Below are 27684 nucleotides of genomic sequence, written 5' to 3' on the forward strand. Positions count from 1 at the left end.
AGATTTTTATGCCGGATAACAGACCTTGAACGTATTCTGGAGTGGCAACTCTGGAATACGCGTGACCACAGTCGGAAGAAATTTCTTTGACGAAAAATCTCCAGGCAAGAACGGGAATCGAACCCGAACCCCCGGCATGATAATATGGAACGCTACTCCTCGACCACGGGAGCACCACAACCTTCCAGACCCACTGCTCTTAAATAAAATTTATTGCCCAATAAAGTTATACAATATAGAATGAAATCGATGGTAACAAATTAAGCTTTCTTTTGGTGCAAAAACTTTCCAAAGACATGAAAAATTATCAAAGTTGCTGTTCGATTTTTCGAACGCTTGGCACAAAATGGGTTAAATGCGCTTCCTGGACCATTGTGCCGAACGGGGCGACCCGATGGATGGGTCGCAACAATATACGCTGCGGGTGTATCTGTTTAAAACGTTGCAAGCGTCTGGAATGCTGGCGAGCCATCCGAGTAACGAAACACTGTGCTACGCGTACCTGGTTTTTAAAAGTCCCGCAATTCAGAACAGCTATGTGGTTCGAGCCGGCTTTGTAGTGATCCTTTATCGTTGTATAAATTTTTAATCGTTTCTGGTTCCAGCTTCTCGATTCACTCCAGTGGATTCCAGATCGGTGACAGAGGGATGGCGCCATTGGATGTGGGGTCGAACTTGTCCAGCGGGACTTGGATGCCTAATACCGAGAGCTCTAATCCATAGGAGAGGCGGGAGTTCACTATGGTATTACAGGCGTTTAACCTTGTGTTCCGATTGGAGTTTGTGACATGGCATCTGAGTAGATTGATGCGGCTGTGGCAATCATTCTTGACTTTATCGCAGTGCTGGCTGAAAGACAATTTGATCCTCTAATGTTATTTCCACGCAAGGTAGTAGTGATCGCTTCATACATAGCTGACTGCGTTTGCCCTGTCGCACTTGAGGTTGCAGAAAAGTGTTTGGATTACTGTGGGTTCAGACAAAGAGTTTGAACCCGGTTGTCATTACTGCTTATTCAGATGTGTTGTGTTGTTTGCGTACGAGTTGTGTGGTGTAGTCAAGTAGTCAATACATTTTTCACGATGGAGAAGTTCACCCAAACAGAAAAGAAAACAAGTTTATTCGGGATAATATTGAAATTACAAATAAATTGCCTTTGATAATTCCTAATCCATGCTACAGATGTGAAATAATAAAAAAACAGATTTTTTTTTGAGATCGTCTATCTGTCCTACGAACAGTTTGAACAGACGGACGTGAAGCCACTTCGTCCGCGTATAAGTGTGTACGAAAATACGGATGCCCCTTGGTATACATTTTTTATTTTCGTCAGGAAAAGTACCACGGCTAACACAGGGCCTCCGGGTTTTTCGGAGAATTCCCTTGATTTTTGGTTCCCCCGAAAGGAACAAAGGCTCAGGAAATTCTTCACAATGTGAGGCATGTGACCTACGATGCCCCAGCTGTGTAACTGCTGCAGAATTGCCGGGATCCAAGCTCGGTTATATGCTTTAGCAATATCCAGTGCGGCTAGTCCGGGGTGATGTGTTGATCCCGAAGCCGGTCCCGATCGGAAAGCGTGTTGTCGGAAATCTAGTAGACTACTCACCATACTCTCCATGGCCTTGGAGGCGCAACACGTCAGTGATACTGGACGATAGTCCCCTTGCGACCGTCCGGTTTTGTTTGTTTTTTAATCGGGACGACCATGCCATTCTCGAGGGAAAACGCGTTCAGTCCAGTACTCTAGCAATAAATCTCTAGCAATTTCGACTTGCCTGCCCGGTTCCACTGATTTGCCCTTGGCGACAGAGCAGTCAAAATAAAACGGACTTCCTCCTAGTACCTTTTGTACACAACGATTTGCATAAGTTGTACGTAATCGTTGTGCAGTTGGACGCAAGCGCAGCGATACATATTTCGACGCACACACCTTTCAAGGCCGAGTGAATAAAGTACCTCGCGGGTCACTTATGTGCGGCTTAGTGAGAATTTCGATGTCAGTTTTCGAGAGGCGATTCTGAAACTCGTGTATTTAGAGATCAAACTCATAAACCCGCTCTAATGCCGGAATTCTTGCCGGGCCGACATCGAGGGAGTGGCCCGAGGTGGTGCTTAAGCCACTCACTTTAATCCCGTTTGATGGAAATGTGCTCCCATTTCCTTTTTTCTGACAAAGAGTTGACCTGCCGCAATAACTCAGTCGAAGTGTTGTCACTAGATAAGCAGTCGATCTCTCGAACTCCTGCCAGATTTTCGGGTTTCCACTGCGTATCGTTCCCTGCATTCGTTCCTAGCCTGCGATAAAGCTCAACCGCCTTCATTTTATCATAGTGCTCAGCGGGTATTCGGTTGGCCGCCTGTAAAGCCTTCCTCCTCAATTTAACTGCAGCTCTCGCTTCGGGGAACCACCGTCGGGTTGCCCTCCAGCCAGGTACGGAGCTGTTCCTCGGTATTGATGTGAAAGTTGCGTTAAACAGACTTTCGACAGTTGGTTCATAGTTAGGCATGGTTGAGTTGACCCAGGAGATCTTCGACGTTGGTTGGATAGGGTGTCCATTCCGCTTGGTTATACTGCCTTCGTAATCGTCTGGTAAGCACCGAGGGTTTACCATAAGTCCGAATGATGATCGGTCAGTAGTCACTCTCCATTAGGTCTACAGCTGTTTCGATACGACCGTAAGAAGGTGGGGGATCCGTAATTTGAAACGACGAGGTCCACTTTCTCCATGGCTTCTATAATAGTAACTTCACATTGGCTGTGGTTGGAAACTCGAAAACTTGAAAACGAGTGGTATCTTGACTTATCATTTACAACAACTGCGTCGGGGAGCACGATGGTGGACTCATCGGACTAATCCGTCGTAGTAATCACTACTAACCATTATTTAGGCTGTACATAGAAAAAGCTAGCAGGCGCAATGATCATTACAACATATGTCCAATAGAAAACAATTAGTGTATTGCGATCATAGACGAATTTGTTCTATTTTTTCTTTCAGCTGACGAAGCAACGAAACAGGACGTAGCCCCGTCCGGTGGCAACATTTCGTCGAGTAGTAGTTCTAGCGATTCATCATCATCCAGTTCTAGCGATTCCAGTTCGAGTGATTCCAGCGACAGTGAAGCAGGTTAGGATAAAATTGTTTTGTACCAGTAGAACCTACTACTCTCCCTTTAGCGTAATTGAGAAGCAAAAAAAGGGCGCGAAAGCGGTAGAACGATTGAGCGATGAGCACAACAACACACGGAAAGACAAAGGAGAAAATTGCAAAAGAAAAACACAACAAATAGTTTGGTTTAAACTTATATTCTAACCAATCAAGCACCACATTGTACGTTTTCAATCGTAAAAATGATTAGCAGATGGGACAAATTTCTATTTTGCAGTAAAAAAATAGAAAACACAGAAATACGCCCAGTCGGTTCTGCTGCAGAAATGCGCATATTTTCTCATTTTTTTCTCAACATTTGCCATGCGCCAAACACAGGGTTATATCTGTTTTGGAACGACAATTTATTGAACTTAATATCTTAGCATCGCAAGATAAGATTAAATCCAGAGCAGTTAGAACACATATAGATATGATGATCGATAGTCCATGAATAAGATGATCGCTGTTTTTCGTATAGTAAATACTTGCCACAGTAGCAAAATTGAACCCACATAGTGGAGAGACGGATGTCTTTCGGGCGACAGGATACATTTTCACTTTTCTTTTTTCAAAATTTGCTAGTAATCATTATTCCCAAACTAACCGACACTTACCCAAGTGAGCAATGAAAGTCCTTGGTCAGCAAAGAAGAGATGACATTTAGCTCTCATCGTTGTTGATTTCCCGTGTGCAATACTGATTTCTTCACTAGCAGGCGATTACTTCCATTTGTGGCGTATAGATAAGGAAATTGATAGCATTTCGAATCTGAATCTCAAACATGTTTGGGAATATGCAACAACAGCTTGTTTCTCAACATCGTATTGTGTTCGACTAGCGGCAATTACTGTTGGACAACGGTTTTATTACGAAAAAACAAGCACCACTAACTGTATTATTAGTTTACGCATACATGAAGATATATTACTTTTAGTTGTCTAACGCAAAAAGAAGATAGTTACAAACAAATAGTGGTATTAAAAAGCTAGGTTTCTCTATACAGAATAGAAACACCGTCGTATCATGCGTACGTTGTTTCTAAAATTTTCTTTGGTTTCTCTATTCTGCTTTGACAACGATGAATGGAAGATCCAATACACGGCGAAAAACTACAAATGTAACATAATATTAATACAGTAACATTCTTTTTAGTTTTTGTTTGTTATAAATGTTTTTTTTTTCCTATTATTAAACAAAATCATTGTACAGAGTAGGTGTAAAGTTCTATTTATGTATTTGTAGTGAATGATCAAATCTATAGGCTTAGGAGAAAACAATAAAATACGTTGATTATCGTATGCATTCTATAGAGAGGGAGTGAAAACGACAACATGAATAAATTATTATTAGCCTGCTTTCAAGAGCGAAGTACAGTATACCCTTGTCAGGAACTCGATAGGAACTCTTTAGAGAGTACGTAGTCTCGAAGCTATTCAACAACAGTTTACGATCTTTCTGGCATGCTGAAATTTCCATTATTCCACAGATTGTAACATCCGAATGTATGGAAGATCATAATATTTATTGTAATTTCGATCATTTCGTTCACGTCAATCATCATATGTTGTGTGTTATCTTTTATTGATTTCTATATTTCCTCATTAGTTTATTTCGATAAAGTAAGAGGTTTACTTCTTCAACAAATTTTCTCGTGTGTAGCAAATGTGTAATTGGGGACAGCCAACAAAACTGAAATGCGCGCGCGCGTTGTATTCTCGCGCAAATTTCGTTGCATAAATGAAAAAAAAACAAACAAAATGAAACAGCAAATATCAAAACAGTGATTCATGCAAGAATACGAAGTATGTCAGTATTGTCAAACAAATAGAGATACATCTTGTACAAAAAGGTATGTTTTTCAATGTTTGATCTTTTCGTGATAAAACAAAGACTTATCACAAGATTCGGGATTTTGATCCTTTTCAACAATAATGGAGTCCGTATTACAAAATCTACATAAAAGCACTTCTTAGCCATTCAAGAAAAAGATCACAAAAAGATTAGTCGTACGGAAACATAGAAACTACAGACATTCTACTATCCAATTTTACCTATCAGCGCATTAAAACAATAAGGTTGCAATCTATATTTTGTTGATTTTTCTTATTCTTCTATTGAGTTTTGGATCAAGTAGCTGGAGCAAACGTGACACTGTTTTACATCATATTTGTATTCGCAGACAATGTGTAAAGAAAACAACAAAACAGTACTAAAAAATTAGAGGCGAATGAACTGCATAAGTTTAAAGCCTCTTAAAAACAAAGAAAGAAGAACAGTACTAAAAAGTAAAGAAGAGAATTCGAAAGACGGTTTCATTCGGGCCACTCAAGAATTCGTAACATGACGCAATGGTTATGCTTAAATTTTTGTGTGTGTTTTAATCTTAGTGTAATACGAGCTTTGTTATGAAAAGAAGAAGAATATCCGTAAGTATAGGAATACTATTCTCGAGCGTTAGATTCCCGTTAGCTTCGTCTCTGAAGCTGATCAATTCGTCCAGTTCCAGTTTGAACATTGACGAGTTCTTGAAACAACATTCTTGCTTCAGTGATAAAATAGTGCAATTAGATTTACTCATTCGGCTGTCGGCGGCGCCAAACCCGTTACACATTGTTTGCACGTGAAAATGAGTTTATGTCGTTTTCTTCTTAATTTATCCTCAATTGAAAAAATGATACAAAAGATTTGTGTTTCTCCTGATAAAGAAAATCCAAAACGAAATGATTGACAACAATAGATTTCTGTGACAAATTGTTTTGTTTATTGTTGCCGGGAAGAAGGGATAAAAACAAAATATAGACAGACAGGCAACGTTTGCATGCATATGTGTGCACACTTTCATATTTTCGTCTGAATGTATATTTTGCTTAGTTCATATTTAGAGGTCAGCAGTAGATAGAGAAAAGGTACGTTGAATACGCGTATAATTTTTTTCCTTCCTGGTATTAATATTCTATACTAGTTTAGCAGAGTTTAACGCCAACATATTCGTTAAGATTTTTTATTGATTGAAACTATACTACTAAGAGCTCCATAAAAGCGAAATTAAAACTTTTCCGCTCTAAATACTGTTATTTGTAAACAAACCATAACAGTTCTGTCCTTCTGCTGCACTACAACAGCAGTAGGTCATGGCAAGCGTTAAACAATATCAATGTTCGTATTGTTGGGAATACCATAAGATCGTCATTTCAACCTAATGTTCTTACGACCCAGAGATGTTTAAAACAGAAATTTACCAGGATATGTAAGACGCGTGAGTGTGAATACACAAGGACACAAGTTTATGAATGAATTTTTACACCAATAAATATTTGATTGAGCGAATACTACTTTGCGTAAGTGTACTTTTCTGTTTGTTTTCTTTTCTTCTAGTGGCTAAGAAGTTCTTATTTAAACAGAGATAATGAAGCATTCGAATGTAATAAAAAGAAATAGACGGGATGCTATACAAACAGTTAATCAAATAAGAATCATTATAAATAAAATGTGTTGCAAAAGAACGTCAAAGATAACGTCAAAAATTCTTGCAACAACAGTAGACACGAAAATTAAAAAAAAACAAGACTACTAAATCGCAAACTAATGGAAACATTTTTTTTACATACACACATGACTTCGATTACGGACGCTAAGGGATGAAAGATTACATACCCATTGAAACATAGAAAGTAAACGTAAGCATTAAAGAAGTTCATTACAAAAAAAAAACTGAAACAAGAAAAAGTCTACTATAACAGCTATAAGAAAGTACAGAAAAATATATAACAAATAAAACCAAGTAATATGTTTTTAATCTTATACGACGCTCATGTCACTCATTTCACGGGCCATTGAAAAGAAGGAAGTTCAAAGTTGGTCGACTGTTTCTTTTTGTTTCGTAAAATGAAGATATTTTGCTGCTGCTCGGTTTTGCTGGCTGTTCATATATTGCATTTGTTTCTCTATACATTGTGTTACAACAGTAGTAGTGTTTTAAGTGTCACGAGAAAATTTGTTGGCGAATATTAGAGATTAAGGTATTTATATGGTGCGCTATTTGGTAACTGGTAGTGATTTAATATCGGAAACACGTTCGTTCTTGCAGAGTCCGGACGACCAACAAAGAAGAAGAAGAAGGAATTTTCATCTCCAGTGCAATTATCTGCCGCAGTGCCGAATCCGGTAAGTTATCTAGCAATTTCAGTCAATCATGTAACACAATCAGTCGTGGATGATCAAAGCATTAGAAGGCAAAACTACCCACGTATGTGTTATTTTATGTAGGCTTTGGTAATTTCTTTTAAAATAACGAGTTTGAAACACTTATGCGTACATGATTGGGAGGATCGTTAATTACACTATATGTTCTCATACAAATCAAGCATATAGGGAGGCGATCTGGCGTAGTGGTAACATCCATGCCTCTCACGCTAAAGGTCACGAGTTCAATTCTCACTCCCGACATTCTTCCAAAAATGGAAGTAAAAAGTGACGAACCAGCCAAATGAGTTGAAAATCACTATAATACAGATATAAAAAAAAAATATAAATCAAGCATATATTAAACGGTTTGAGTCTGAGCGATCACGTTATTTAAAAACACGTTCTTCAAATGAGGAGGAATTTATCGTGTATTAGACTATAGAAGTTCAATTTCATACTGATCCTGAGATTTCATACAATGGTGGTGAAGACAAACGTTAGGAAACCATTCAGTCACTTCTATCCAAGAACATACCCATTGAATGGGTTCTCCCTTCTAATGGTTCGCAGAAAATACGCCACGAACGGCTTCAAACTTTCGTATCAATTGGAAGCCCGGCTCTGGATGCCGCGGTCACCCTCTGGACGATGTTTTTTTCCTCTTCCGCAACTGAGTGCTTTCCAGGGCGTTTCACGTTAACATTTGATTTCAGTTGGGCTCGGAGATTACTTTCCGGGATTCCTGGATATTTTACTGCTCGGCGTTTTGAAATACTTTTTCTTGTCATCTCCATGGACAGAACAAGCTGCTGTCGGGAATAGCGCATGTTTTTCTTTCCCAGAACCGTCCTTGTTTCACCCTGCGCAGAGTAAGGAACATAAACGAAACATTAGGATCCTATTCTGCGCGTTATAAATTCTCTTTTCCTGAGAATTTATTTATTTTAAACACTTCAAATAAGTCGCATTCAGATACAAAATACTCAAAATTACTGATTTCGTATGAATTCCGAATCTGCAATATTTTTTTGCATTTTTAAGAATTCTTTGCATTTTAGCGTCGATTCTAACAGGAACAAAAGATTATCATGTCCAGTAATGTTGGGTTTGCTTTAAATATTTTTTGTACTACTCATTTTTTGGTGAAATATCAAACCATTCAACAGTATTAACCCTTTGCGGTCGTATGTCTGCTCTCAGTCACCACTGCAAAGAACCGCATTAATCTTATATTTTACTCAACCATGTATCAGTTTACACTTTTTCTAAATGAATCTTAATATTTAGTGAATCTATTCACGAATCAAGAAGTGTTCATAATAGATAAAGGTGTTCAGTAGCAAAAAAGGTAGCTCTCACGCAAGTTATTCGACTCTTGTGCTTAAATAGACAAGGTTAAATTGTAATTGGGCAGTTCAGTTCTTTGAAATATTTGAAAATAATTATACTAAATGGCAGAAAAAACCCATCGAAAAACTGGGAATGTACTTTGAAAATTGTAATTACTAACGCTTTAAACAGAGCAACCTGGTGATTACGTCTAGCTATGCGGATAAATTTTTCAAAATGTCCATTGAAACGATTGATTGTCCACATAAATAGACGCAAGCGTTTTCCAAATGGAAAAAAATATGTTATAATCTGCAAAATCACCTAGGCCCTCTTTTTGTCGATAATATCCTTCAACTGGACAGATCATCGGAAATTTGCATAGTTATTCTTGTAGGCCAAAAAAACACAAAAATGCATTTTCCCAATACTAATGGTGTTGTCGATTACGTCTCCTATGCAATCATGGTCAGTATAGTGTTTATGTTTCATAATCTAATAATATGGGTGACACTTTTCTCGTTCAAATTGAAAAGGATTTTGAAAAGAAATTTCATAGATTAGGCACCTAAGTGTAACTATAGGATATGTAGAGAAATAATAAAATAGTAACCATATCATTATAATGTTTATACTATACTTTTTTTAATTTATAGTTTGTACTGCAGCTTTTTGCGAAACCCATATAATATGAATTTGGCATGTGTTATTGTTGTCAATTCATCTTTAAATTAAATAAAATATTGCTAGATCACGTAAAAGTTGTCTACAAACTAAGTTTGATCTACATTTAATAATTTACCCGCAAGTTGGGCTCCGTAAGAAACCCAGAAAAGTCGCTTTAGGCGACGAACGTGTTAAATACGACAGCGAAGGGTTAATACGCACATCCAATAGTCAATTGGTGCGAGATGAAGAATAGAAGGTGGGAAGATTCACGGGTTTTGGCTGTGTTAAACTTTGATTGTATTAGTAATCAGAAAGATAGGATATGTGAACCAGACACACCAGTTATTTACTCAAATGGTACAAAATCGAATGTATCGACGAATAATGTTGAAAGAGCATATACAGAAACTTATTACATGTTCACAAAAAATATTTCAAATTCATCATTTAAAAAACAGAACATGTTATGAGCTAAAATGTTTAATTTTTTCTTTGATTTCTTCTTATATCAGAATTATTATTCTAATGTTTATAATTTTTGGATTTTAGAGCAGCTTTAGGAAGTTTATCTCTTGTCCACAATTATAATCACTTTTTTACAATTAGAGGGCTGAATTCTTCTAAAACTTGAACACAAGCTGAAAATTTTTCGTCTCAATCTAGGTCATGCGGAGTTAATTAAATTTATTTTTCAAATACATTTTGCATGAAAAAAAAACTTGCATGTGCATGAGAAAAACAATTAACTATCTGTCGAATGTTCCTCCGATCATAGGAACAAACGGTTTTGTGACTCGGAATTTGTTCATTTCTAAAATGAAATTGAGACGGCGCCAGTGGTTGTATGGTTAGCGTAACAGCCTCACAATCCGATCGGCCTGGGTTCAATCCCAGCTGGCGTCGTTGGGATTTTCTGAGGCGAAAAATCTCTGGTTACGTCTTCCTTCGGAGCGGAAGTAAAAGAAGTTGGCCCGGCTCATGAGTTGTTGAGTCTGATAGGTAGGAACAGGTGGAGTCGCCTCCCTGATGTCGGTGATTGGCACTAAAGTGGCGGAAATAGGCCGACGAAAAATAAGCGAAGATAAAAAAAAAAAAATGAAATTGAATACGGATAGACCTTGGAAAATGAGAAAAACCAGAGCGCGACAGACGAAGTATTTTCATTTAAGGGGGTATTCTAGTGTAGAGACACGAATTTCGGACGTTTTTTCGAACTCCGTAAAAATAAAACAAAGAATATTTTTACTATCCATTATATCATTAATTATTCGTTTATCTATCTTTCAACAATAAAACAAAAATAGGACGGAAAAAAAATATTCATAATTAGAATAGTTACATGCTGGTGAAGTGAGGGTGTTCAAAAAAAAGTTGTGCCATGGCGTACACGATTCCAGTCCTTCTGGTTATCTGAAACAAAAAAATCGAACAGATTCTGAATCAGTAAAGATGTCGCTATGGCATGAACCTCGGACAAGTCAAAAACATGGGTTTTAACAAAATGGCGGCCGTTTGAAAACAAAAATGCTGTTTAAAACGTTTTTTTTTGCGTTTACCGATTTTTAAAAAATAGTAAAATTAAAAAGTTATAATTTTTTATTGGTTCATGCGATAGAGAGATGTATGCAGATTATTTTCATATAAATTTGACATAAATCGGTTCAGTAGAACTTGAGATATCGTGTACGCCAGTTAGAAAAAAAACTAGTTCCGAGAGAAACGCGTTTGAAGTTCATTGTGATGGCCGTAACAGGTTAGATACCACATCACTAAGATGGCTCTAACTAGGTAAATAATAGGATTTTCGATAAGTCCTTTCTAGAGTATATTCTTGAATGCCTAAACTACAGAAATATGGTAAAAAAAAAATTTCGATTTTTTCAGATTTCTAGACTAGAATACCCCCTTAAGTCGTATGCATTGATCTTGATTTTTCGCATTTTGAATGTACTTGAATGAAATGCTGTAGTTTGTGTAATTTAAATTTTTAGCTGTTTTAATGAAAGAAAAAGTTCAAAAATTTTATTCTAGTGTTATCATTTGACGAGAAGTAAAACTGAATTGTAATTAAGTTCAGAACACCTCAATAACACTGAAATTTCAGTTTCTGCAAAAGTGTCAGTTGGGCCTTTATGATTTTGAACATTAATTTAATAAAAAAAACTAGTTCGTTCATTCGATCCGATTATTTTTACTTTTAATAAAAATACTTTTCCTATGTGCTGGAATATTTTAAGAAAAGTAACATACATAAACAAAATATGTGACGTCACAGATTTGAAAATCTTCTCACCTTATATTTTCCATCTCGCAATTGGTGTATCTAGTCTAAATACACGAAAGTGCGCAGAGTTAGTTGATTTTATTTATCTTACACGTGTACACTTTTATCTTGTAAATAATAGACTAATTTAAAAATTTGTTATTCACCATAGTGTGGTATCTTTGGAAACAATCTCTCATGTGCATTCTGGATTTACTTGTGCGTTCGGGCAGACGAAATCGACCGAGCTGTGCAATGTGGGTAACCTTAAAAAAGGTAGAAAATTGCTTAATCCAAACAGTACAGAGACTGAGCACTAATGTGCCAATAAAAATGGTCATCTCGAATTTCAAAAAGTTACCCCATAAAAAATGTTCACGCCCTCGAAAAAACGATTGTGTCACATTTACCCGAAATACAGTTACCCAAACGACAGCAACCCGAAAGACATTCACCCGACTTCCAATCACCCGAATGTAACAAATATCCGAATGCGACAGGTACCCGAATGGAACATCTACCCGAATGAACATATGCCCGGATGCGACATTTACCTGAATGTAACATTAACCCAAGTGTGACATTTATCCGAATGCAATATTTACCCTAATGTAATATTTTCAGCGTTATTAACCCTTTCACTACGGCAGTGTACTCCGTCGGTGTGCCAACGCTCGTACACACAGGCCATCGAGCGGATGTAGTAGCGAAAGGGTTAAAATAATAATATTTATACATTGACTGGTGTATTGCGTGGGTAAAGCAAAATCGAGAAAAAGCGGCGTTGCATACTCTATTTTCAAAGTTATGAAATAGATTCACTTGTATATCAATAAAATTATCAATTTTGTATGAATGATGAATTTCAAAATTCTGTCATAAACATTATCCAGCCATTTGAAGAAACAAAAAAGAAGTAGAAGAAAGTTGTCGATATAAAATTTATCGTCGCTCGCTAACACTTGGTCGGACCCAACTAAAGGATTGTCTCCTATGTTTCAAACTAACCGGGCAATCGATGGAACACAAATTTGCTTCCCTCGGTTCCTCTTATCCACGTACATTGACCTCAGAATAAATTTCATCACGAAATAATAAATTCATGATGAAAATTGAGCATTTCTAAATGATCTCTTAGTCTTAAAGAACAATACGGAAAGAAAACGGCATGTTAATTGTGTCTACAATAATTTCTGAAAAATTACACAGCGAAGTCTTCAACATTTTCGAATTTCCTCATTTCTATTTCTATTTCTATTACTCATTTTAATGTCGCATTTGGGTAATTGTTGCATTCGGGCAAATGTTGTGTTCGGGTAAATGTTGCATTCGGAAATTTGCTGCATTCGGATATTTGTTACATTCGGGTAAATGTCATTCGGATATGTATCACGTTCGGTTAAATGTGCTTTGGGTAAACCTTTTTCTGGCGAATGTGACACAACCGAAAAAAACACCCTATGCAAAATATCAGCTCAATCGGACTTAAGGTAGCGTGTCATTTGTCATTTGTGACATTTGGTATCAGAAATAATATTTTGATTTTCCAAAAAACTCAAACTTTGACCGTTTTGCCCACTCTCCCTTGAGTCCGATTGAGCTGAAATTTTCCATAGGGCGTTTTTTCGAGGTGGTGAACATTTTGTATGGGGTAACTTTTTGAAATTTTAGGGTCGATTTTTTCCCATACATTTATTGGTACCCCTACTGAGCACGTTTTAACAAACGACGGATGGCTTCGTAGCGGAACCAACAGACCACTAAGGTTTAAGCTGGGTACCTACATGACTCTAGTTGATTGTGATATTATACACGACCACTGACCGGTACATCTACGGATCGGGTCTTAAGGTCATCAACAAAGGGCTTTTCAACAACGGTGTCCTTGAGTTGGCATGTGTTGAATATCGATCCGAGTTTTTTTCTCCAGCCGCTGGAGATTTCATCTTCGCATTGAAGTCGCCCATGTAGATTTTTATAAACCCTTTGAGGATCATTTCTGCTGGATGTAGTAACTCTGTTTTTCCTGGAGCTCGGCAGCGTTGGTCTGTGCGTAGCTCTGGACGATAGAAAAGTTACGCACTCCTGTCTGAATCTGGTAACGATCAGCTGCAGCAGTGCAGCTTGTTAGGAAGCCGACTTCATTGTTATTTTCAAGATTATTTATTGCTATAATTGGGGATGTCAAAGGATGTGTTAATAATTAATTCTGGGTGTAGTATTTGTAGGTTTTCGTAAGAAATTAGCCCAGAACCCCTATCCTCCATGACGGAATCGCCTTCTTGGGTATAGCAGCGGGGGAAAGCATTTCAGTTTCAGTCGTCGGATGATAATCAAACGCTGTTTAACCCGGCGGTTTTAAAAGTTATCATACTAGTATAAATGCTCGCCGCTAGGCATATACTATGAATTGACTGAATTGACATTTAAAATCAATTTGAATTTTTTGCATTAAAGTGGTCTCAATGTTTTGTTCGACACTGTACATTATAGACATATTATTATAATAGCATTATAGCTATTATATTATAGCCGTTGAAAAGAACTTTAGCCATTTTTTTGGGTTTGATTTATCGCAACGTATACACAACGTAAGAATAAATATTTTTCTATTTACTTCGGTTTACATAATGTCATCCATATATCATTTGACAAATAAATATTGTTTTTAGGTATATGTAGTAAATTACACCTGTATGCATCTATGTTTTTCCCATGTCACGCATCGAAATGTATTTTTTTGAATAATCTTTAGAAAAAAATAGGCGTTCGTGTGCGTGCCAATACTAATTACACGTCTATACTTCTTTATTTTATTTTGCTCGTTGACAGCTCATACCCGCATCATCATCTTCGACCAACACAAACATCCCCACAGTAACAAATACAACAGTGCCGCCAGTAGCATCAGCTGTTGCTAGTAGCAGTTCATCCCTTCCTAGCTCAACGCCGAATACATCTGCATCAAGTACATCGCAATTAACGTCACAAAATGCACCAAATCTATCGGCAGTAGTTCCTCCAACATCTGCGGCCTCCATTGCAGTTACGCCTGTTCCCAGTACACCAAATTTGCTGAGTACGAATTCGAACTCGGCTCATTGTCCATCCACCCCTCAATCTCAACCTACCACGTCAATAGCAACACAACCCACCACCTTATTACCACAACAAACACCTCAACTCCCGTCACAGCAGGGCTTACCCTCAGCAGTGTCCGGTAGCAGTAGTGGTGTAAATAACACACTTAGTAATAATAACAGTAACAGTTGCAACAATAGTAATAGTAACCAAGTTCCATTGCCAACGCCGTCACCAAATACGACAACAATGTTACCTTCCATTTTGTTGTCTACTAGCAGTAATAGTATGAATAACATCAACAATGTTACTCAGCAATCGCAGCAACAGCCAAACCAACAACAATCTCAAACCCAATCCCAATTGGGTCAGCCTAGTAATAATGGGTTATCGTCCAACAATACCAATTGTATCAGCAATGCGCACAATTTAGCGATTCCACAGATTCCAGCGAGTATAACGGCTATCAACAGCATGACAAACCTGGCAAGCGTTGGTATCCAACAATCGATGCAATTAACTTCGACTCAAAGTCAAAATACGCAGCAACATCAGCAAATGGGTAAACAGCAGCAGCAGCATAACCAATCTGGGCCTATGTCGGTTCCATTGCCTACAACGCGCGCTTCTTCAATTAATCCACAATCCCATAGTATGTCGAACTTCATAGATCCGTTGGAACATTCGTTGGCATCATTTGAAAAGAACGATGCTACAGCGCTTGGTCTGAATCTGCTGAATGATCTTCAAACCTCGTTGAAACAGGAGCTGTCCGCTAACAATATGCAGACTCACCCAAACTTACTGCCACCTCTGGATTTAATGACGCATTTGCAGAATCAAATGCATCATTCCAATAATGGGTTTAACAATGACTTTAACGGTAATGGACCTCTGAACGGAATGGGAAGTCTTGCGTCTAGTGTTGGTATGAGCCAAATGCTGATGAATTCGATGGCAACGACCAATCCGATGCTGGGCAACGTTCCAATGCCTTCGTTGTTCGATCCGCTGCAAAACTTTATGCGGCCGTCCAGTTACCAAAATAACCCAAATCTCAACGACCGCACCATTGATTTGACCGGCGGAAGTAGCAGTGTCGGATCGGTTCCCAAAAAAGAGGAAGGAAAATTTTTGCTAACACCCAAACCCATTGAGGATCTACTGATGAATCCTAACGAAAAGAAGATGAGCGGAACGCCCCCTGACGTGAAAGGGAACTTTGCACATGCGTTCAAATCTTCAGCTCACGATCAGAACTTGAAGAACGCCTGGTCATCGCTGGCATCCGCAGGCTCACCCCAGAGCACTTCTACCTCCAATAAACCAAAACCGGCAATGGACACGTTTCAGGCGTTCAGAAACAAAGCGAAGGAAAAACTCGATAAGCAACGACTACTCCAGCAGCAGGAATTGAAGCGTACCCAGAAGGAACAGGCGGAGAAAGAACTCAAGCGGCAGCAGGAACAACAGCAGAAGGTTAAACAGGATGAAATAAACAATGGACGGTTAGTTGCGCGTTGTTGCGGCTTGGTTTCGATTGGTGTGCTATACTGAATTATTTTTTTTTAATTTTGTAGTAAACTATCAGTAGAACCAGTGCCCGTTCGCGTTGTCGAGGATATCAAGGCGTCACCCCAAGGCAGTCCGTCTCCGAGTACACCTAGTACTCCTCATAATTTGGATCGGTCGGCAGCCAAACGCGCGGAACTGCGGAAATTGGAGCAGGAACGTCGAAGAAGAGAAGCGGTAAGATTGCCATAGCGGTACCCCAAAAAGCAAAATTTGGGATTCGAAATTCCAACGTTCAATTACGAACTTTCCAGTATCTGATTTGCCGAACCGATTTTAGGAAGCAGTGTGTACATAATTATTTCAAAATTTTCCTTTAGATAAATATGTTTATTTTATATATTTACAATGATGCTTGTGGCTCCTAGTTTAGTTTGACTGGCTCTTTTCTCTCTGGAGCCACCAATCGTGTTTCCTGACTTAGGCGAATTTGTACAGAGCCGGATAGTGAAGGAAAAAGGGTAAGAGGAGAAGGGAGGTTTGGGTGAATTTCGGATTCCTTGGCGAATTAGAATTCGGATCTTATTGCTCACTGGCGGCCTGGTCCTTCCTCTGGTGGTGCGTCTCCGTGGATCTTCCTTTGATGGTTCTTCTTCTAGCTGTGATATATACCTGATTGATTGTGCTCGGATTGAGAGTGAGTCTGAGCGTGAATTTTAGTTAGTCCAAGTTTGTTCTTTTATACGGAATTTATTTCCTATATTTCCTCGTGAACGAGGCTTCATTTCATGCCAGAAGGGTGTAAGGGTGAAAACAATTGTTTGTCCTAATGCTACACCTAAACAAAGGGGCAAAAGATGGAATTCGGTTCAGCCTAAATTTGATTATCTTGTTCTATTCCTTTCTTCGGGGTCGTAAATCCTAATCATGTTATGGCTTTCTCCCGTCCTTTCGTGTAATTTGCATAGAAATAAGCTCTGCGATGCCTTAAACATGTATTGCACTCATTGCATATGGTGCAATGAGTCGATATATGCTGCCTGCTTATTGTTTGTTTTCCACCTTTGTTTCCGATAAAGCGCGGTCTAACCACACGCTCTATGGCTATGTAATGAATCACGCTCTGAAATCGTGATCTTTGCGGCGACATTGATACATCTCATGAAGAGATTGAATCTTATTCACAACACTGTTCCGCTAATGAACCTGGTCCATAGCTGCAGTTCTCCAACTCCCGGCTGCACTGTTTTTTGCTCCACTCCACAAGTCCTGCTCCACCTGTTCCAACCCCCTCGATCGCTGGGGTCCTTCTTGTTCGCTCCGGATCCGACGCAGAGCTGTTGTTCGGAAATCTTCCAACATGCCCTGCCCATCGCATTCGTCCAGCTTTGGCGACTTACTGGCTGCTGGGTTCGCCGTATAGTTGGGACAGTTTGTAGTTCATCCTCCTTCTCCATACCCCGTTTTTCTGTACATCACCGTATATTGTTCTGAGCACTCAGTGTTCGAAAACACCAAGTGTTTGAGGATTGTTCTTCGAGCATCGTCCATGCTTCGTGCCCACAAAGAACAACCGATCGAATCGGAGATTCGTATATGGTACACTTCATACGGGGTCGGAATTTGTTGGGGTTTGCGGAACCCACAGAACTACATAGACATCCGTTGAATATACGTCTTCGAATTTCACGGCTGTTGTTGTTGTCAGTTGTTATCAACGAGCCAGGGTAGACACATTCCTCTACCACTTCGAACTCGACACCGTCGATCACAACATTGCTCCCAACAAGAGTTCTGTTACGATCAGTCCCTTCTTTTTTTGGATGGGAGTTATGTCCCCAGTGGATTTTTTGCATTCTCAAAGTAGGTAGGTCATTTTGCGTCATTTTTGTTAGTAATACTGTTGAGATTTTTATGCCGAATAACACGCCTTGAATGTATTCTGAGTGACAAATTCTAGAATACGCGTGACCACAGTTCAAGTCGGAACGAATTGCTTTGACGAAAAATGTCCAGACCAGAACGGGAATCGAACACGAACTCCCGGCATGATAATGTGTGACGCTAACCACTCGGCCACGGGAGCGCACAGTCCCTCCTGCTTTGTATTTAGTCCTAAACGCATTGATCGTGTTTCGTGTTTCAGTCGGGTATACAAGTCCGCTACCGTCGCTTACAGTGTGGAAAATTCGTTTAAACGCAGTGACTTATTTTAGTGCTTTAGTCAACAAACAATTGCAAATGTTTGGCCCCTCCAAATCATAGTTTATTACAGTATTGCTTCCAGTTCTAAGTTCTATGTTCTTATTTGGTTGAATAAAAAAAAATAGGGTTTGAGAGAGGAAATTCGCTTAGACGCACTTAAGCTTTTATTAATGAAAACAATGATTTAGTTAACATTTTAAAGAAAAACAACAGTCAATATTTAGTTTGCTTTCCGTTCTAGCGAATCGAATCGAAAATTAGGTTTGGCATGGATGCTCCGAAAACCACTGCATACTTCTCTTACTGACATGGATGGCTGCATTTTCTTGCTGAAAAGTGAAGTCTTTAGGCATAAAATCATCGGTGAATGTTACGTGAATGGAACGTCTTCTACTAATTCCATGTACTATTCGGAGTTCATTCTGGTACAAAAACCTGGACGTTAAAAACCAGTCCAAACCATGAGTGTTCCGCCTCCATAGTTTGGGCTCAGCTTGACCTCGGGTTCCTTCCTCAAATCATGCCAGTAGTATGCACAACAATCAGGGCCATCTAGATTGAACTTCTTTTCATCCGAAAATACATTTTCCCATTCATTTCGCCATGCCAAATGATTTTTGCCGAAATCGAGCCTCGAGCCTGAATATTTGTTGGAGTAAGATTCGGTTTCTAGGCCTTTTCAATGTACTTGAAGTAACCAAATCCTCGCAATATCTGTGCAATGCGCTTATTGGTAGTCGAGAGTCCAAGTTCCTTCTTAATTTCCGATGCATTGAATAACTCAGTTCCGGCCAGCTCTAGAATTCGAATGCCTATCACGATTACTTATTTTGGTATTCATCTTAGATTTCTTCTTAACGCCATATTTTTCACCTTTCTACAGCACATATCGAATCGATGTTACGGATCTGTTTACTCTCCGGTTTACGGTTACTCATACCAGATTTTTTCATTACGAACAACTCTTTGTTCTGATTCATTCAAATATCTTTTTTAGCATTTATCTCCTCAGATCAACCAGCACCAACAAATGTTTTGCGCATTAACACAACAACAAAACTGAAATGACAGATTGCCAAGGTTTTTAATCTCATAGGTGCGCCAGTCGCATTTCAACGAATTTCCCTCCTTAAAATGCAATTCTGCCTCCTATTAAAGGTATACGCAGTTTTCAAATTAAATGATTGTAGGTCTAAACTATACACCCAACAACCAATCAAAAATAGTTGCGAAGCCAGATTTATGATCGCTTTTTGGAGGATTTCGAACAAAAATTACTTGTGTTTAAACGAATTTTCCTCACTGTATGTTCTTCCGATTATGTTCACGCTGACGGCGAAGCAGATAAATTGACTGGACTTGATGAAAATCGTGCCCCGCATATTGAAGCCTGCTCTACGCGTACCACCCTCCAACGCCACGTTGAATAGCAGACAGGAGACTCCATCGCCATCGTTACCGACGAATCGCCTGAGATCCGCACACCGTTTATCGTTAATCAGCCTTGTCAGCTTTCGAGGAAAGCTGTGTTCGTCCAAGATTCACCATAGCTGTCGTCGGGCGATTGTATCATATGCGGCTTGAAAGTCAACAAAGATGTGGTGCGTAGGGATCTGATACTCGCGGCACTTTTGTAGGATCTGCCGCAGTGTAAAAATCTAATCCGTCGTCGAGGAACCGAGTATAAATCTCACAAATTTGTTTACTATTGCCGATAGACGGCGAAAGTAGATCTGGGTAAAGTAAGAGGTCTGCTTTTCGGTTCGGGATTTGCTCTGTTATTCTTACCAGTGTTTTCGAACTCCTTCACTATTAGGAGTTCTGACGTTGCGAATGTTGGACTTGGCTGGTTGGGTTCAGCTAGCTGGACTCGACTGACTTGATCCTGATGGTTAACTTGATTTTGAGAAATAAATACGTCCTGGTTTGCTTCCGAAATTGAACTGTCTATTTGCTTGCTGTCATGAGCCTTTTGGTTTGTCTAACTAAATTGAACTGAGGATTTGAATTAACTTATTGAGTAAGAATCCGGACTATACATACACGAATTCTTACTCTAGCTTAAAATTAAAAGGGAGAGAAAAGATCTCTCTTTTCCTACCCAGATAACCGCAGGGTGTCGACTACCTTGAAAATCCTTGAAAATCAGGGAATATCAGGGAATTCAAACAATACCAGAGAAGTTCGTCACCAATCTGGAAAAAAATGAAATTCTGTCAATTAGAATTTTGAGTATTGCAGTAATTAAAAAGTTACTGATACCAAAGAAGTTGTATATGACTAGTTTGATTCTCTGTAGGTTTTTCAGTTTACTTTTGCCTGTAGGTGAACTAAGTCCATCCGAAGGGTGAACAGCGCAGAAAGAGACGGCTTTTACATTTGCGATGTTTTACTGGCATTTTTGGCATCAGTATCTGCCGTTCAGCTTCAACCAATTATCTTCCTTTTCTTCTTCTAAAGCTATCGATAAATTGATGCTTGAAAATCATACTATGAAAGTTGAGCTCCTGTGGTGCCTGGAAATAGTTATGTAGCACAAATCACTCCACACTGCTGAAAAATACATGGTTGTATTGAGAAGAATGTTTCATGACAACCAGGAAGCTGAGAAGGTTTAACTAGGGCGTGATAAAATGAGCTTTATGATGATTTTTGATTCGATGAAATTTCATAAGCTATACATTGTCGTTGGTTTCGGCGAATCTTTGAACAAGACTGCAAAGAGGCTACAGATGAATCTGAATGTCAGATTGGGTTTGACAAATCTTGAAATTTCGTCTGAGATGTGAAGCACTGCGTTGATGTATCTATGATGTTTCCATCATTGATTCCGATAGAAAATGGAGGGAAAACGATTCGAGAAGCTTTTGACTGTTGGCTTTCTTGATATTTGACGGATTTTGGTCGTATCAGTGGAGCTCCAGCAGATTTATCATTGAAAGAATATTGCTAGCAACATAAACAAGTTTGCTCACTATGATCCGAAAAATGAACGACTGGACCATTTTCGAAAAGGACATGCATTTTTGGCATCAGTATCTGCCGTTCAGCTTCAACCAATTATCTTCCTTTTCTTCTTCTAAAGCTATCGATAAATTGATGCTTGAAAATCATACTATGAAAGTTGAGCTCCTGTGGTGCCTGGAAATAGTTATGTAGCACAAATCACTCCACACTGCTGAAAAATACATGGTTGTATTGAGAAGAATGTTTCATGACAACCAGGAAGCTGAGAAGGTTTAACTAGGGCGTGATAAAATGAGCTTTATGATGATTTTTGATTCGATGAAATTTCATAAGCTATACATTGTCGTTGGTTTCGGCGAATCTTTGAACAAGACTGCAAAGAGGCTACAGATGAATCTGAATGTCAGATTGGGTTTGACAAATCTTGAAATTTCGTCTGAGATGTGAAGCACTGCGTTGATGTATCTATGATGTTTCCATCATTGATTCCGATAGAAAATGGAGGGAAAACGATTCGAGAAGCTTTTGACTGTTGGCTTTCTTGATATTTGACGGATTTTGGTCGTATCAGTGGAGCTCCAGCAGATTTATCATTGAAAGAATATTGCTAGCAACATAAACAAGTTTGCTCACTATGATCCGAAAAATGAACGACTGGACCATTTTTGAAAAGGACAGGTTCACAGAAGTTTTTACCCAAAATGGTCTTCTGTCTCTCATAAGAAACCTCAACGTTGAGAGGGCTTTTCCATTAGCGAATGTTTTTATGAAAATATGTGGGAGGAAACGGTTGTGCTATGCGACAAGGTTATGATGCTCTACTTCACTTTGGAAGGATAGCATCAATAAAGATGTTGAACTCTTTTTGTCGTCATACGAATCAAAATTAATAAATCGGCTACGGGAAACAAAAGTGGAATCTCTGGAGGTAAAACGGGGAAAATTTTGCAAAACGTACAGAAGGGGACCGAAAGATTGCGAGATAGAGCATTTCGTTAAAATCGAAACAGTTTCATGAAATTGATCCGAATCAAAATAAAGATGTCTAATTCTGTACAAGTATTTGAGACTCCTTCAGAATAACTTTGAATTGTATTAGTATATTATTTTTTTTAAATCTTTTACGACATTTATCAGTAGTCGTTAAACTCAATTAAAAATCACAAACAATTCATTTATTGGAAAATATTGACAGGCGTTCCTAAATTTCATTGTTTAAGCTAACTAAATGTTTTAGGAGCTACAGCTAAAACACATTTAGAGAATTCAATTACTAGCCCACATCTGGAATTTTTCTGAAAACTTACTGGAAAATCAGGGAATATCAGGGAATTTATTTTCGGATTTTAAGTCGACACTCTGAACCGAAACCGCATCGGTTATCTGCCTGCCTATTTGCTACATAAAAATCATCCAATGGTTTCCGTCCTTCGCTATCGCTGAAGGTGCTCAATTTGGTGAAGATTTTACGACCTAACTGTTGATTGGAAGCAAATGAATACCTATCTATATTTTCCTGTTCTTATCCTCCACTATGCCACCCACGTGGGATCCTAGATAAACATTTTTGTTTCTTTGTCCTATTTCTTCTCTGCTCTTCGCGCTCATTCAATGCGCGATAAAGGGTGAGACCTAAACAAAACAATTTTTATCGCCTCTCGAGTGGTCGATTCGATTCCCGTTCTGGCCGGAGGATTTTTCGCCAAAGAAATTTCTTCCGACTTGCACTGAGGTTACGCGTATTTTAGAGCTTGCCACTCCAGAATACATTCAAGGCGTTTTATTCGGCATAGCATTCTCAACTAAGTAGTACTAATAAAAATGACACAAGTAATACTTACATTGAGAAGGCAAAAGTTCCACTGGGAACGTTAGTGCCATCCAAGAAGAAGAGTGGCCCATACAGCGCTTTCGCCTTGGGACTTATCAAAACATGCTTTCTACGAAAGAGGTTGCAGTGGGAAACATTTACCTAACTGCCGGCCAATGCACTATCTCTGGCGCGCTTATCTTGGGAGCTATATAGCTATATAGTTTCCAATTGAAAAAAAGGGAACGAAACATGTGGTTCCCTCATGCTGGCATTATTTTGTTTTTCAATTGCGTTACGCTACAAATTTGATATTTGATTATTTTCATTTATTTTTAGCCCTGCTATCTAAGCTAGGTCCGTAACAGCACCTTTATAGTCACCATCCACGTCACCTTGGTCTCCTGTCTCCGTGCTGTTTATCGTAGTGCGATCTCCACCTTTCAATCACCTCACGCTTATTCGTCAAGATGCCTCCTTTCTTGATCCTGCACATTTCAGCCCGCGACACAAAGCCTTTATTCCAGACGTTTAGTTTCTTGAATAACTTCAACGATTCTCGAGAACAATAAAACAGCTCCATCTCCTCGCATTCTTTCTCTTCCAGGTGGCGCTTTTACCTCCGACAGAGATATGTTTGCTGCCTTCACATTAATCGATATCGTTCCACGTTTTGTCGAGTGGGTCTTTCTAGCATGGCTGCGCGTGCTGCATTCTTCTCGTTCAGAAGCGTTCGACACTCGTTGTTCATTCTGTTGTTCACGTTGTTCATCCTCGATGGCGATCTCTGCTGTGCTGCTGATGGCTGCTTTCAGGTTGTTCCAGCATTCATCGAGGGGAGCAGCATCCAGTTCGTCTACCCCCGGTAACGCAGCTTCAAGACGCTGCGAGTATGTTGCAGCAAAGTTCGACTCCTGTTTGGCCATCACCAGGTAGTGGTCTGAATTGATGTTAGCGCCACGATAGGTTCGGACGTCGATAATATCCGAAAAGTGCCGACTGTCGATCGAAACGGGATCAATTTGTGTTTCCGTTTGTTGAGATGTTGAGATCTCCAGGTGTAACGGTATTGGAGGCTGTGCTGGAAGAAGTTGTTACCTATATCCATGTTCTTGAAGGCAGCGAAGTCGATAAATCTTTAGCCGTTTTCGTTGGTTCGAAGATGGGTGCTGAACCTACCAATTATCGGTCTGAACTCCTCCCGGCCGACCTGAGCGTTCAAATCTCCGATAACGATTTTGTTGTCGTGTTTTGAGCAGCGATCGTACTCACGCTCCAGTTGCGCGTAGCCAGCCAATCAATCGTTTCTGCATCACACTCATCACGATGAAAGTTGTACCCAGTTCGTGTGTGTTGCCGCAGCTCTGGTAGCACACTTCCTGCAGCGCTACGATGTTGAAATTGCGGGCCTTCAATATTTCCGAAAGAATTCGGGGACTCGCACAGAGTTGAGGGACTTGCAGTTCCATGTCCCGAGTTTCCAATCTCTAATCCGTGTTTTTTGCGTGGGTCTAGTCCGATTGTCCTGTACCGAATTTCCTTGTGTTTTCTTCTGTGCGTTTCATTTTTACGGATGACCTTTACCAACCCCAGTCTCAGCGAAGGACCATCGTGGTCCTTAGCTCTGTTTAGAGCCTCACGTTGGCACGAGGTCGTCGGCACCAGGACAGGTCACATGGGGAACAGACGTTGTTTTGAGGCGCACCTTCAAGGCGAACAGACGCTCGGATAGATCCTCTTCCCTGTTAGCATACGACCAAGAGCCCACCGGAGTTGGGTGCCCGATCTTCACTATGATTATTCGTAGCCCAGTCGGCACGGCGGGGAGGTAGGAATAGGATTTACTGGCCAAGAAGCTAAGGACCACGAATGATCAACCACAAAGCTGCTCATGAATTCATGGTAAAAGTAGACGAGGTTCCAAAAACTATAGCTTGACATTGATCATGAAATTATTTGTACACCAAGCTTTTTTAAAAATCGGAGTTGGAAAATCTTCCAGAAATATGTGAAGCTCGACTTTTCATGATTAGTTGCAATATAATAACGCATTTGTTTCCTATTTAGATGGCTGGACAAATTGACATGAACATGCAAAGTGATTTGATGGCGGCTTTCGAGGAATCACTGTAAAAACCGCTGTTGGGTTGGTGTTTGTAATTCTAAGTCAATACACACATACGTAGCTGAATCGAACACACTCACGGCGCTTTCACGGTGAGGCCTCTCTGAACATTCATTTCCTCCCGCATACCACCGATGCACAGCAGACTCCAAGGAAGCAAATCCTATTGCGGTTTACATTTGATGGCGGTACTTCCGTGTGTATATCGAAGGCGCGTTCGTTAGGTGGTGCTTACGCAGAATCACAGAAGAGTGATCGATAGAGGGAGGGGAGGGGGTGAAGGAAATCATAATTTTTTCAAGACGAAATGATAAGATTATGTAGTTAAATAAGTGACATTATAATTTGTGATATATAACGTAAATATATTAAAAATATATATTTAAACAGAAAAGAAACGTAAAATGTAAATTACAAAGGCTCGAAAAAGAGGAAAACCATTTTGCGAAAAAAACTGGTCTAGTGAAGAACAGGGAATGATCATGGATAGAAGCGCGGTTGAAAAACTCCGAAGTTTTAGGGAATCATTAATTGAAAAATGTGAATCAATGTTACTCTAACGAGTGTTAGGATTAGAAAGTTCAATAAACAGCCAAAAAAATGAGATATTTAGGAATGAATTCTGGTTAGCTTTATTTTGCGGGATGTAGTTTTCGGTTATATCAATTCAATTCAATTTCCTATTCTTTAGTACTCTTCAATGTGCTGGAGAGAGAGAGGGTGCGCTGAGTTTTAATTATCAGATGTAATTTACGTGACTGTCCAGCATTGATCAAATCAACATAGTGTAATTGCTGTAATCGCTTAGGGTAAATATATTTGGTACGTTTTTATTTTATTACAAAATATTTCTACTTCATTTTCTGGCTCTTGTCCAAAGGTTCGGATGGGAGTATTATATAGACTACGGAAAAAAAAATCATAACTTTCATCGTATGTATTCTCACGTTGAACCAGCAAATTTCATGCATTCATTTTGTGGTTCCCTCGAACAAGTCGCTATCATTATACACTCATGATTGTTGACTCAGTGATTTGTTCATTTTCAACTGCATGATGTAATAATCACTATTTGTTTCGCGAAAGAAAGGCCTTCGAGCATAAGGTAGGGATCTTTTCCGGTTGGATACATTATATCATCATCTGTAAATATTCCATCGATCATTGAATGAGTCAATATGTTATAAATTATACTTAGCAATAAGTGATACTGTGCATCCATTATGAAACTTGATATCGTGGGCAGTTACACGCACGAGATAATGTTGTAAATTATGTTAATAAAACGGTTATGAAACCCTTCTTTGTAATATACAATTGTATGATTAGTGAAATGTAGAAGTGAAAACCAACGTATGTAAAACCGTTCTTGGATGTGATTCAGATAATACAACATTGAATGGAGTTGGTCTCCGACGAATTGTTGCAGAAATCTGAACATAATTGGAGAAGAACCACTCATCAAACCCCATTTGGAATGAATCGTGTAGTAACACGACTTCAATTCCATGATTTTTTTTCGATCGGTGGTCCGATTTTCTACTAGTTTTGAGAGTATTACTAGGATTTAAAGAATGAGACAGCACATTATATTTGCACTGAAACGTCGGCAATCAGCAGTAGAGTTTTGTACCCGAAGGGTAGTGGTGCAACAGTGTTTTATTTTAAATTTATTAGTTCTTTACGCATAATCTGCGTGCGCGCTGCTGTCACTATTTGGCAGAACGCTATGTAAAACAGTTTGAACAGAGCAATAGATGTAGTAGAGATTAATTAAGAGTCAAATCATGATAAACAGAAAAAAATAATAAAAATAATTTTTAATGGTTTAAAAATAATAAAATCACACACATATAAAATTGTATAAAAGTAAAATTGCTGAACGTTAACAGAAATTATAATGTCAAGCAGTTTGCGTGCAACAAGATATCACTGCCTGAAAACTAACGAGGAGCTAACGAGATTCAACCGCAAATCGATATATTGGGCCCTATTATAGAAATCGAGCAATAAAAATTTTGCTCATTAGCTCCATTTTACTATTATAGATACAGAGAAAGTCGATAGCATCGAGCGAGTGAATGCTATCGGTACAACTGTAATAATTTTTCGAGCAGTTTGTTTTGATCAGTATTTGTTTCCCGGTGCTGCCAGAACAGTCTATACAAAGTAAGTGTTCAATCCATAATCATTTATATCCATCATGTTAAACTTTACAATGCAGGGTTTACTTCCAGCGCATATTTCATTGACTGGAAATGAATGGACCGAAGAAAAAACAAACAACTACCAGTTTGAACGGCTCGTAGACATTGCTCGAGGCTTTCGTGGAGGCAGTTCAAATAGAATCCCGGTTAAGGAAAAGTGGGAGAAATTCAGTGAG

At 39.1% G+C, this 27684-nt stretch overlaps 1 protein-coding gene across 10 annotated transcripts in view; it reads left to right on the plus strand.

Annotated features, from left to right (window-relative positions):
• LOC129777808 (homeotic protein female sterile-like) overlaps positions 1 to 26147 on the plus strand; it is a 46566-nt gene extending 20419 nt beyond the window's left edge. For 9 of the 10 annotated variants that reach the window (XM_055784301.1, XM_055784306.1, XM_055784304.1 and 6 more), the window contains 5 exons: positions 3003 to 3131; positions 7243 to 7319; positions 14434 to 16190; positions 16263 to 16431; positions 25244 to 26147. In XM_055784301.1, coding sequence (XP_055640276.1) covers positions 3003 to 3131; positions 7243 to 7319; positions 14434 to 16190; positions 16263 to 16431; positions 25244 to 25309 — 2198 coding nt within the window. In that variant the 3' untranslated portion in view covers positions 25310 to 26147. The remainder of the gene's footprint in view (positions 1 to 3002; positions 3132 to 7242; positions 7320 to 14433; positions 16191 to 16262; positions 16432 to 25243) is intronic. The other variant, XM_055784308.1, reaches the window with a different exon arrangement.
• Positions 26148 to 27684: the final 1537 nt, after the last annotated feature.

This window comes from Toxorhynchites rutilus, chromosome 3 (assembly GCF_029784135.1).
Source record: "Toxorhynchites rutilus septentrionalis strain SRP chromosome 3, ASM2978413v1, whole genome shotgun sequence".
NCBI lineage: Eukaryota > Metazoa > Arthropoda > Insecta > Diptera > Culicidae > Toxorhynchites > Toxorhynchites rutilus.